Source organism: Coptis chinensis, chromosome 5 (genome assembly GCF_015680905.1).
Source record: "Coptis chinensis isolate HL-2020 chromosome 5, ASM1568090v1, whole genome shotgun sequence".
Taxonomy (NCBI): domain Eukaryota; kingdom Viridiplantae; phylum Streptophyta; class Magnoliopsida; order Ranunculales; family Ranunculaceae; genus Coptis; species Coptis chinensis.
This window is the reverse complement of record NC_141460.1, coordinates 17,950,063-17,963,434: the sequence shown is the minus strand read 5'-3', so window position 1 is coordinate 17,963,434 and position 13,372 is coordinate 17,950,063. Positions and strand designations below refer to the sequence as shown.

At 38.0% G+C, this 13,372-nt stretch overlaps 1 protein-coding gene and 1 long non-coding RNA gene across 2 annotated transcripts; one reads left to right on the top strand and one right to left on the bottom strand.

Annotated features, from left to right (window-relative positions):
- Positions 1-545: 545 nt before the first annotated feature.
- On the bottom strand, positions 546-1,355 carry LOC147496960 (uncharacterized). Its single transcript, XR_015196685.1, has 4 exons — positions 1,245-1,355; positions 1,110-1,163; positions 979-1,030; positions 546-894 (listed from the first exon to the last, which is right to left on the bottom strand). It is a non-coding gene; the product is annotated as an uncharacterized LOC147496960 (long non-coding RNA).
- Positions 1,356-9,223: 7,868 nt separating this feature from the next.
- Positions 9,224-12,688, top strand: LOC147496959 (uncharacterized). The gene is made up of 3 exons (XM_086562710.1): positions 9,224-10,851; positions 10,995-12,199; positions 12,306-12,688. Exons 1-3 carry the CDS (start codon positions 9,224-9,226, stop codon positions 12,686-12,688), a joined length of 3,216 nt encoding a protein of 1,071 aa, XP_086418836.1.
- Positions 12,689-13,372: the final 684 nt, after the last annotated feature.

The following is a 13,372-nucleotide window of genomic DNA, read 5'->3' as shown; positions in this document are numbered from 1 at the left end:
AGATGAGGAGATTTAATTCCGCTTTGGTCACTCTGGATTTTGAGTCGTATAGATGAGGAGCTAAAGTATTTATAGGAGTTTCAACTTTGTTGTACTTATCAGAATTAATCCCTTTTGTCTGTCTGAAATTAGGGGTATTTAGGCTTTGGTCCTATTTATAGTAGCGATATTAAGCTTTGGTCCTAAAATTAATCAAACATGTGAGACGCACGTGTAAGGGCATTCTAGGTATTAAGCAAAATACAAGACAGTCAACGACTTTGACTACCAAAAGTTGTACTAAAGTCTAATTTCCAACTATAAATGTATCAAAGCCTAATATCGCTACTATAAATAAGACCAAAACCTAAATACCCCATAATATATAATCCCGTTTAATTGGATTTAAGACTTTAAGAGGGCTTAGAATCTTCAAGTCCTAAATCCTAAAGTAATCTGAAGTTTGAGTGAAGTACGATAACTACTCTTTGCCCTACCCAAGTCCTAATTGTGTACATGCATTTAGTAACCGCTCTGTGTTGTGAGTTCTTTATTCTCGAGGTTACTCAATGGACGGTACAACTATAATAAGTCACAAGTTTTTCTAATAGAAAGTAAAACGAAAAGTAGAAATATACTTGGGGTGCTAGTATTCTATAGAGATATGCACACACTAACATATATCAAATATACACAACTAGCATTCTGCTCTTTGATATATCAAAGATCTACTGCACGTCCAGTACTAGAGAGTAGTGTAGATTTCCCTTTAATATTGAAAAGGTTGAAATTCTGCTTCTGTAATGATGACAGTAAGTCCTGAAACCGATAATTTAAACTTGCTTGTAATGCCTAGGGTGAAAATTCATTTGGCCTTTCAAACACTTTGATGGCGGATGTAGCTGCAAGATTAATCTAAAAGCGGGATGAGGAAAGTTAATAATAAAGACAGAATGAACTGCTTCCGTGGCAAATAACGAAATGTGAGCTGATTCTTACTGATTGAGTAGCGGCTTTAACGAATGAGTTTGCAAGTGGCAAAATACAAAACCTATGGGAAAAAATTGATATTTTTGGAGTAACGAAAATTGAACTTATTAAGATAAACCCAAAAAAGATAGGAACATTACATTCCTCTAGCATCAGATAAAGCTTCTTCAGAAGGGTCTTTCCATTCATCAATCCTACATCAATATCAATCTTATCATTAAGTACGAAAACAAAAGTAATAATTAACAATGAATGGAATAGAGAGAGTTACTTACACCCAACTGTAGCGACGATCGAAAACAAGGCATTTAGATGATTTTCCTCTTTTTTTCTCAACATCGTTTTGCTCCATGCTTTGCTCCTAGTGTCCTACTACTTATTTTGGGGCTAAAACTGGTGATGAATTCTTTATCATTGGGCCTCTAATAATTCTGGCCTGGGGACCCGTCAGTCAATTGGGCCTGTGATAATTACCCAGTGCTTCTAAGAAGGACTAAAGCAAATGAAGTTGTGTAGTTGGGCCCATAAAAAAAAGTTTGGAAAACGTCTCTAGATGTATATATACTAGCTATAACCCGTGGCTACGCCACTCTTGCCTCAAAGACTTCCTTTGAAACATTTGTGGGATATTTTTTCTAACTAAACTCAATTTTGACTTATTTAAATGACCAAAGCATAGACTTAACTTGCACTCACAAATACTAATTTAGCTCCTCGCTTCCCAATTATATAAATGTTTTACTTCCATATGATCGACTGTGGATGTATTTATTTGATATTTAAGATATGGTTTTGTTTGTAGTTTAATTGTCTTGGAGCTTAGTTGGGTGTGCCTGTTAACTGGGTTTGAGGAAAATTGTGGATGGCATTAGTAGACTTGGTAATTGTGGTTAGTTTAATTGTCTTAGAATCTAGTAGAGTTTCAATCCGGAAGGACTGTTTTGGTTTAACCTGTTTTTAGTAGTATATACTAAATAGGACTATCAAAGTATTTTTTAGCACAAATCCCGAGGAAATCAGAATTTAACCCGTGGCTACGCCACTCAAGTCATAATTAAATGAATACATGTAAATTTAACTTTTACAGTAGAATTACCATATTTTTTTTCTTTGACATTTAAATTAAACTTGTTAGTGTCATTATGATACCCTTAACTGAATATCCCTTCACTACAAGAAACAGGGTCATTGGCGACAAAAAATACTGTCCCTGAAAATTGCCAAAACGTCGCCAATTGTATTTTGCGACGGTTTTTGAAGTGTCGTGTCAGCGTCGCTAATGCTATAGTCGGCAATGATATGGGCTTATGATTTTTCAACGTCGCCAAATATCATATATTCACCAACGATTTCTAGTGTCGTCATTTACCTAATTTCGTCGCTAATTCTTTTCCGCATTCTAAATGCAATAACGTAGCAAAAGATGGGGTTTTTGCGACATATTCAAAATCGTTGGTAATGAGGATTACTAGCTACATTTTTATCGTTGATAAAAGTTTAAATTTTTTGAAATTTTTTGCGTTATTAGCGACGTTTTAATCATCACTTAAGTCCAATTTTTTTTTTTTTTTAAAAAGTAGTATTAGTGACATTTTTAGTGTCCCTAGAGATAATAGTAATTTGAAACTTTGTTCATATAAACGATGTTTTTATTGTCGTTAAAGATTTAAAATATTTGAATTTTATGTGTTTTTAGCAACGTTTCCATCGTCGACAAAGCTAAAACGAATTTAAAAAATTGGTATCATAAGCAACGTTCTAATCGCCGCTAGAGTCCAAAAAAGTCTATTAGTTGTGTTTATGTTCCGACACTACATGCGCTACTATCACTAATATCATTGTTAATTGTGCCCCATTTGCACAAATTATTTTTCACATGTCCCCTCCCCCCAAACTATCATTTAACAAATAAACCGAAAAACAAAAACCATAAAATCAAATATCTAATAATATGTAATAAACAACAAATTTTCAATAAATAAAATTGGGTCAAATCACTCCGTTATAAACAAATGAGTTGCATATTTTTTTTTCTAAACTCTTCTTAATAATAAAGGTATTAACTTAACAAAAACAATTCTAAACATCCAAGTAGCTTGCAAATGAAATTGTCTTTACTAAAAAGCAAAAACAAAGTGACATAAACTAGCATATAGATTCATCTAAGGCCTCTTGCAATTCCAAACCGCCATTTCTTCACAACACTCCTCTTTTGATGTACGATTATCTGCACACGAAAATGTTATCTATTAGACCTTTTGCATTATAGAGCATAATAACATGAGCAAGCAATATACAAACAACTGAAATCATAAACAATACTAACACAAGGTTCTTCATCCTGTTCGTTTAAGCAAATAAATTAAAGTTGTGATTATGACTAAAGAATCCCAAGTTTAATTGAACTGTCCAAAAATGAATGTGGGTGCGTACGTATAATATATGTCACCGTAAGCTAGTGGCATATACCTGCTACTGCCAATTCATTTGAGATGTTCACTGCATGTCCACTCTTTACAGCATAATACTCGCAAACTTATACACCAATCTAAAAGTTAATGACAAGAACGATTCATCGATGTGAAAATTAGCACAGGAATACAAGTTTAGGCCGCAGTGTTTATTCATTTTATTGTAGTATTTGTAGTGAACAGCATGTTAGGTGTGTAAACCGTAGCAAATCTGTAAAGTCCAACATCGGGGAGGCTCTCACCCCATAGCTGAGGCCTTTGGAGTAAAAATAGTTGATGATGCCCAACTGCAGTTGGGGCACTAGTGGTTAAGGTCGGGTCAATATCGGGCTAGGGTCAGAGAATAGAGGGTACCTTGTGTTACTGTCCTTGACCTTGCTGAGATAAAAGAACATGAATTGAATTCTCATAGTTTAGATGAAGAAAAATATCTTGTTAACTGAAGAAAAATATCTCTCATAAATTAATTAATAGGAACCGACAAAATAAAAAGTAAGTACGAAAAGTTGTGAAATCACACAATATGAGTAAATATATTAGAGCTCGTAGATTTGAATAATGAGATTACCCGTATACAATATTTGCAGAAGTAGGTTTCAAACTTTTAATTGAGTTTCCTTTCTTTCTCCATAAGGTCATGTAGAATGTTGGGGTCAAAGCATGTAGCAAAACAGACTTGCCAAGGGAATAAATGAAACTGAAATATTAGAACTAAAGTTAATAAAAAATGAATTGTCCACTAAAAGCCGTAAGCAGGTACCCACATGATTATTAGCGTAAAAGTTACCTTGTTATTTCTTGCCCTCACGTAAACATGTGATAAAACATCCGCATGTCGGCTAGCACCGCAAGAATCGCACCATCATCGGAGTTTCTTCCTCTCCCCTAACACTTCTTGCCACTAAAACAGTTGGTTTTTCATAAGACTTATTCTCGAACAAATGAGTAGTTCATCAACAACTACAACATATCCAACTCTGCTTCAAATGGGCTGATGACCTACCAACCGTTTAAGTCCAAAAAGGTTGCATTAGAACATAATTTTTATTTCTTTCAAAAATTAAATTTAAATCTCTGAGATATGGCTGTGTTTGATTCAAATAATAAAGATTACTAGAAACTGAAGGGTAATTTTGTAAAGATAGGTAACAATATCATGGATGGAATTAAAGAGAAAGAGACCAAACGAATAGTCACATTCTAAACACAAGGAAAGCAACACTATTTTTAAGAAGGATATTCATTTTCCTTAAATTGATTGGAGAAGGTGGGTAATTGTCTCTTCTTCCCTCTCCTTCTCTTGTCGTCTCTCATTTACCAGAAATCTTAGTTCACTAAACCAAATACAGCCGTAGACCTATCATGAGACTGCATACTAAACCAGTTCTTAATTTATCAGTGACAGATCAAGTAGAGAATAAGTATATAAAGTACCTTCCGAGATTAGCCGTCTTCCTCAGTACAGGGTCAAACCGATTAACAAGTGACGGCAGGGGATGCCAATCGATCCAAAGACGAATAATTTCTTCAGTGAAAATATTTACCTGCACGAAGCGCTTTTGAGTTAAGGAATTCAAGCCAGCTACAAAGGAGAACATACAAGACCTGAATATAAATAGAACATACATCATATCCGATTGATCGACACCAAGCAATGATCCAAAATACTCAGCAGAGCGTTAGAGAACTTATCATAGTGCTCAGCCTAGCTTGCAAGAGCAAGTCGTGTCCTGTCAAGGACTGATTTTGCATATAGTGCCCAGTGATCATCTCCACTCTTAGACATGTTAAGGGCATGAATCCATCCATTCAAAAATAAAAGGAGTACCAAAAAGAAGTCAAAATAGTCAAAATTTTAAAAAGAAAACAAAGATGAAAAGAATAATTTTGCAAATCACCACGAATACATCATGTAAGAGCAACTGTACGCTCAAAGATTCAAAAGTTCCGCATAAAACTTAAACAAAAATAAGAGACTTGTAAGGTAAATAACTCAAAAAAGGAAATGTGTGAGGTGGTGTACAGATTATTCCAAGGCAGGAACAGATCCTTCAGAAGTGGATCCAAGTTCATTACAACTATTGGCCCCTTCCTACTGTTTCCTTTGTTTCTTTAACTTATCCGACTTATAGGAACAGCCCATCTCCTAATTTATGCTTAGATTTAATGGGTTCATAACATTCAACCAAGAATTGCACAAAAGTCTAAGTGATTGGTAGAGCAATGTGTTAGCATCCCTTATGTCTAGGCTTGAAGAGTTACCTCCTGATGCAGAATAAAGATAAGAGAGTGTAGTGCTCGAGCAAGGAAGGTATTTTCCTTTTAATTATGATTGGAACTCTTTCCAAATGGTGACTGTTTCAAATCTAAATTTAAGTGTTAAGTGTCTTATTGTTGCCATGGTTTTCACTTAATCTCGACGCATTTGTATCGTGTTATACAGAGTTACCGATCTCATTTAAAACAGGCTTGCCAATCAAAAAAAAAAATGTGTTATACAGAGGTCTTTAGAAAAAATTATAAACCGAGTGTCACTTAATCTCACCATAAAGCAATTGCTTCTGTTGCAAATTATACGACATTTGGTTGTTATTAGTTAATTTTACCACTCTATTTACCAAAACTTAATAAATTCGTAGCTCTGAATCTCTTGCATCTTTAGAAAACACTGGAGGCATTTGTCGTTTAAGCTACATAAATTATGCCTTCAACATAACACAAAATTTTTCTGAAGAGTAAACAAGAAACTAATAGATTCACCAAGCGAATACCTTTAAGCATTAGAGTGATCCTCATTATTGTCAAACGAAAGTGCAAGATTTTCAAGAACTAGAGTGATAAAATACATAATTTTCTACAAGAGAATTAAACAGATTAGGTAAACGTTTGAGTGTAAAGTCAAAACCAATTGCTTGATTTATAGACCACAATGTAAATAAAAATCTAAAGAAACAGAAAAAAAAAATGATCAACATAAAGGGAAGAAAAAAATAAAGTGTATTTAAATGGAGAGTGTACCTTCTACTGAAACGGTTCTCCGATCCGATGGGGGAGGGTTGTTCACATTGGTTGAGGTGATTTAATAACTGGTGGTGGAGGCGAGAAGAATGGTGGTTCAGTGGGAGAGAGAGCGCGTGACTACTGAGTAGTAGCTAGGTTTTTTTCTTTTTTTCTTTTTCTCTCTTTTTTCCTTTTCTTTATAATTGGATGGGCGCGAGATAACCAAAAAATTTGAGCCTGAAATTTTTCGAAACAAAAATTTTGACTCGCTGAAATCACAAATTCATCGTCGCCATTTATGGTTCTTAATTTCTATTTATGCCAAACCATTGGCTACAATGAAAAATGCCGCCAAAAGAGTAAGTTCTAGCTACGCTTTTTTTTCAACGTCGCCATATATGGATTCTTAATTTCTATTTATGCCAAACCATTGGCTACGATGAAAAATGCCGCCAAAAGAGTAAGTTCTAGCTACGCTTTTTTTTCAACGTCGGATACTCTATCATCACCGATGCTTAAATACGTCGTCATTGGTAAAATGTTTTCCAATAGTCCTTTCGTCGCCAAATAACTTTTTATGATTTTCTAAAATTTTCAAAATTTTTGAACAAGGCTTTCAGCAACATAAAAAGCGAAGCCAAAAGTTTATCATCAAAGGGTCCGACACTAGAGAAATTGCGACGTTACAAACGTTGTTAAAGATGATCATTAGCCACGTTTTTTTATTGTCACTAAAAGTTTTGTCGCTAAAAAGCCTATTTGTTGTAGTGCTTAGAAAATCATCTTAGCCGAGTATATGTTTTGAGAACAATTTGTTCATCCAGAAGCGGAGTGTACGTAGACAACTTTAACTGTTCATTCCTTGTGTAATCCATATTCAATTTATACACGTTTCTCAAACGGTAGGAGAAGCTATATGGGTATTAAACAATGAAACAATTATACAATTTAAGGGAGGGGTTCTAGGGACATATCTTATCTTAACACGTAAACAGACTCAAAATCGTTAGGGCATTTATAAGTTTTGGATTAGGCTAATTTTTTGTAGATATGATTTCCTAACTATTCTATGTATTGTCACAAATAATCAAAAAAATCAAAAATTTCTAAACTTGCCAAATATAGTATCAAAAATGGTGAAAATAAACGGTCTACAATTAGCCAAATTTTGTAAATTGTTAACTACATTTGACAAGTTTAGATTTTTTTTTTTTTTTTTTATTATTTGTGACAATGTTTAGAATAGTTATGAGATCATATCTACAAAAAATTAGCCTAATCCAAAACTTATAAATGCCCTAACAATTTTGAGTTTGTTTACATGTTAAGATAAAATATGCCCCTAGAACCCCTCCCATAATTTAATATGTGAAATAAGTACACCGATTTGCGTGAAGAAAAGGGGATTTAAAGGTTTTTTGAGGTTTTTGTCTATTTTAGAGTATTAGGTAAATAGGACTCTTCAAGCAGACACTTTAGTATTAGATAAATAGGTTTTGGAGGTTTTTGTCTATTTTAGAGTATTAGGTAAATAAGACTCTTCAAGCAAACTTTTTAGTATTAGGTAAATAGGACTCTTCAAGGATTAGCACAGATCCCGAGAAAATCAGGACCACCACTTAAGCCCTTATAACTTTACTTAAAAACTGAGCTATTTTGTATTATAGATGATTTAATTTGTGAACATCTGACGGGGATGTAGACTCATAAGTTGATATTATCAGTTTCTGATACATTAGCCTCATAAGTTGATCTTATCAGTTTCTGATACATCGCAGTGTCCTAGGCCCCACTGCAAGAATATGAGGACCCCGACCAAGTCCTCGTGTCACCCTTTTTTATTTTTGGTAGTAAGGTTTGTTGTTGTATCAGCTAGAGGAGGAAAAGATCCTTCAGCAATCAGTGGTCGTCTTAGTACATGCAGTATGCGCGTGCTCTGTTAAATAAGAAATTTTTTTCACTAGGTATCACAATAAATCTGAAAAATAACAATTCATTAGTAAAAAATTAATATAACTAGCCTAGTGTAGCAAATTGAACCAGCCTTAGAACGACATCAATATATGTGTGGGTCGTATTCATGACCTAGGAGGTTAGTGGTGACAATTGGACCGGATGCGGTATAGTACGGCGGAACAGGTTGCATGGGATTATATCCGCGGTATCATAACTGCTTTGGAACTGCTGCAAGACGTGGAGAGAGAGAGCGGAATCATAACTGCAAGATAACTGCCGCGATACGTGGAGAGAGGGGAGACAATGGATGGAAGGAGATCGACGAACCAGAAGAGGAGGGAAGTTAGAAAGAAAAAAGAACATAAAAAGGAGAAGAGGTAAAAAAAAAATGAGGGGAGAAAAAAGAAAAGAGAGAGAGAGAGAGAGCGATAATACAAGTGAGTTTATAGGTTGTAATAGTTGAGTATACATTTGGCGCCGTCTGTGGGTATCTCGAAATAAAATAGCCACCGTAACAAAAAAGGGGGTAGGAAAACCTAGGAAAGAAACTGTTCGAGAGATAGTGGAAGAGGTTGTGAGCGAAGAAAAGGAGGGGGTCGGAGAGGAAGAGATAGCTAATGTGGCGGCAGATGCCACCAGACTTCTTCAAGAAGAAATAGTTAGGTTGAGGAACGAGAATGTGGAGTTGAGAAAGGAAAGGGAGACCACACAGGAGGAAATGGAGCGTGGGGATCATCGAGGCAGTGAGGTGGAAGGGGAAAATGAAGAGTACCATAACAAGGGTGAAGTTCCAGTAGAAGGGCATCACGCTGGAGGTAGTACAGGCGATGATTGAGAAGGATAGAGAAGTGAACCGTGCGGCTGAGAAAGTAAACCAAAGTGCCGCTCAAAAGGAAGTTGCTAACCTCAATAAGAATCCACTAGCAGATTTGATATGGAATTCAGAGGTGCCTAAGAGATTCAGTCAACCAAGATTTGAAAGGTATGATGGGAAGGGCGACCCAACAGATCATCTACATCACTTTAGGCAGCAGATACTGTTATGGCAGGAAAGTAAGTATGATGGACTGCGCTGCATGATGTTCCCTGCCAGCCTTAAGGGGGGAGCCTCGGATTGGTATTACCGGTTGTCTTCACAAAGCATCAGTAAATTTGAAGAGCTGGAGCGCGCCTTTGTGGATCATTACATCCACCAGAAAAGGAGGGTTGTGAATATCACAGCCCTATTCAACATTAAGCAGAGGTCTGCGGAATCGTTAAGGGAATTTCTATGTAGATTCAAAGAAGAGACCCTGAGAGTGGAGAATTTGGATGAACATACAGCGGTCATTGCTTTTTATCACGGCTTGAGGCAGGGAACTAGAGTCCACGAGTCAGTGTCTAAAATAGAAATCACCACTTTGCATGCTCTATACCCAAAGATAGAAAAATATATTTGGTACGAGGACATAATGCAAAGAAATGCGAGGGAACAAAAGAAATCCGGGAAGGCAGTACAGGCTGTGGATAGGGATGATCGAAAAGATAAAGGTAGGAGAGAAGAAAGAGAGGGGGGATCCTACCGAGGGGAGAATCGTGGACCTGAAAGAACTGGGGATCGGGGTAGGAGAGATATTCGCGAAATGAAGCCATACCGCGAGATAGAACAGCCTCCTCTTAACCGGCCATTAGAGGAAATCTTGCCATTGATCAAGGGGTTGCAGCATTATGAAAGACCGCGGAATAATCCTGGAGAGATAGAGGGGAAACCATTTTGTGCCTATCATAAGATTAGGAACCATGCCACAAATGAGTGTTATGCTTTGAAGTGGCTGGTGGAAAGAATGATTGAGAAGGGGATGCTCAGAGAATTTGTCATGGAGGTTCGTCATGCTGAGAGAGTGCAGGCTCCTACCAGGATCTTAGGAACTATAAATGTCATTTACAGTGGAGAGACACTTGGAAAAAATGCACACCAAGACAAGATAAGAAAGACGGTGAGCTTACAGCAGGTAATTGAGGTGGCGAGCGCACCACGGTTAGTTGTGGGAACTGCGATGGGTGAGGGGAACATAATGTTCACCCCAAAAGACTTGGAATCAGTGGTTTCTCCGCATAAGGATGCTTTGGTGATTACCATAGCAATAAGTAATTATCTAGTGAAGCGGGTGTTGATAGACTACGAAAGTTCGGTGGATCTGTTATTTAAAGGTGCCATGGAAGAGATGAACATCGATAAAGATCAGTTAAAGGCTCCTCAGACTAATTTGTATGGCTTTAATGGTAGCATGACAGAGCCCATGGGAGAGTTAACACTACCAATAACAGCAGGTCCGACGACATTATTCACCAGGTTTATGGTGGTGGATACTGGGTCCCAATATAATGCCATTCTAGGGAGAAGATGGATCCATGAAATGAAGGCTATTCCATCGACATATTACCAGATGATTCACTTCCCCATGAAGGGGGGGATGTATGAAATAAGGGGGGATCAAGTGGCCGCGCAGAACATACATCAGGTGACGGTAAAATATATGGTCTGCAGAACAGGAGGGAGAAGTTGACACACGAGCAAGGAGCATCATAGCAATTACAGGAGGCAGATTCGACTGAAAGGTACGAACCTCCTCTGGGACCGAAAACTTTGGATGAGCTGGAGGTTGTGAACCTGGGAGTAGGAGAGGAAGAGAAGTTTACATCGGTTGGGTCAAACTTGCCGGAGGAATGGAAAATCAAGCTAGTACAATTGTTAACAGAGAATTCGGATATATTTGCATGGGAAATTGAAGATATCACAGGGATAGACCCAGAGTTTGCTTGTCATCACTTGCATATGAAGGAAGACGCGAAGCTGGTAAGACAAAAGATGAGAAGCATAAGACCCAAATACGCGGAGGGGATTCGTGAGAAGATTATACGGTTGAAAGGTGCGGGGATAATCTGGGATGTGGAATGCACGGAATGGCTGTCCAATGTGGTCGCGGTTCCAAAAAAGAACAGGAAGGTCATAATGTGTGTAGACTTCACCGATGTGAATAAAGAGTGTCCAAAATACTGTTATCCTATGCCGCGAGTGGATGAGTTAGTAGACAGAACTGCTGGTTTCAAGGTATTCTCTTTCATGGATGCGTCCATGGGATATAATCAGGTCGCAATGTTCGGCCTAGATCAGGAAAAAACAACTTTCGTGGTGGAAGGATGTACTTGCTGTTATACAAGAATGCCTTTTGATTTAAAGAATGCGAGGGCTACATTTCAGCGTTTAGGGGAAAAAATGTTTGAAGACAAGATTAGGAAGGGTATGGAGATATATATTGATGATATGGTGGAAAAAAGCATGTCAGAAGAAGAACATTTGAGGGGACTCCAAGAAACTTTTCACATACTGCGGAGGCATAACCTGAAACTCAATCCCGAGAAATGCACCTTCAGGGTAACTTCTGGAAAGTTCTTGGGTAACATAGTTACTTACCGCGGAATAGAGGCGAATCCTGAGCAGATTAGATCATTGGTAGAGATGTCGTCCCCTCAGAATGTGAAAGAGGTGCAGTGGTTGGTAGGACGAGTAGCGGCATTGAACAAATTTATTTCTAAATCATCAGACAAATGCAGACCGCTGTATCGTTTGTTGAGGAAAACGCCAAATTTCCAATGGACTGCTGAATGTGAAGAAGTCTTTCAGGAGTTGAATGTTTATATAGGACAATCACCTTTACTGTCGCGACCGGAACAAGGAGAGAAATTGTATCTATATTTGGGGGTTTCAGAGTATGCGATAAATTCAGTCCTCATGCGAATTGTAGAAAAAGTAGAAAAGCAGTGTACTTTCAGAGTAAAACTATGCTAGATGTGAAGACGCGATATAGTAGGATCGAGAAGTATGCATTGGCTTTGATATTTTCTACGTTAAAGTTGAATCTCATTCAGTGGTGGTGATAACAAATCTGCCCCTCAAGCAAGCGTTGAAGGCAGAAAAGTCAGGCAGAATGCTAAAATGGGCGGTGATGCTTAGTTGTTACGAAATCCATTATCAGATCAGAACGGCAGAAAAGGCGCAAGCCATGGCAGAGTTCCTGACAGAGTTCCCGGCCAAGGATCCAACTTGGGGAGAGGAAATGGTCATGGAACAGGAAGGGGAACTTAAACGTGATCCCTTGGATCCTTGGGATTTGCGGAATGGATGGAGGGTATTCGCGGATGGATCTGCTATAGATATGGGGAGTGGAATTGGCATTGTTCTGGTGACTCCGGAGAACATGAGGCTGGAGTTGTCAATGAAACTGGGATTTACAGCTTCTAATAATGAGTAAGAATATGAAGCAGTGATAGCAGGTTTGGATTTGGCACAAGATCTGGGAGTAAGCGAATTATCAGTGTACTCGGACTCTAACTTGGTTATTTGTGAGATGAATGGGGGGTTTGTGGCGCGCTGCCCAAGGATGGCGCAATATCTGGAGGCCCTACAAAGAAAAGTAAGCAAGTTCAAAAAGATTTAGTTCACCCATTTAGGCCGCGGTGAAAATAGACACGCTAATGCCTTAGCATATGTGGCTGTGGTGTTTTTAGGAATAGAAGGTCGGTCGATTGAAGTGAGGGTGTTGAACAAACCGAGTACATCATAAGAGGAAGGTGTATGGCTTACAGTTGAGAAGGAAACAGGTTGGATGACACCTATAAAAACTTTCCTGATGGGAGTGGAGATAGAGAATAAACAGGAGAGACAAAGGATGGAGCAAGTAAGTCAAAGATACGTTCTATTAGATGGGGATCTGTACAGGAAAAGTTTTAGCGGACCACTGTTAAGGTGTATAGGGCCTCAGCAGGTGCAAGAAGTCCTAGTCGAGGTACATGAGGGTGATTGCGGAAGTCACTCCGCTGGGCGAACAACTACCTACAGATTGATATCTCAGGGGTATTTTTGGCCCCACATGAAGAGAGATGCGACAGAGTATGCCACAACATGTGAAAAATGCCAGAGATTTGCACAACTCATA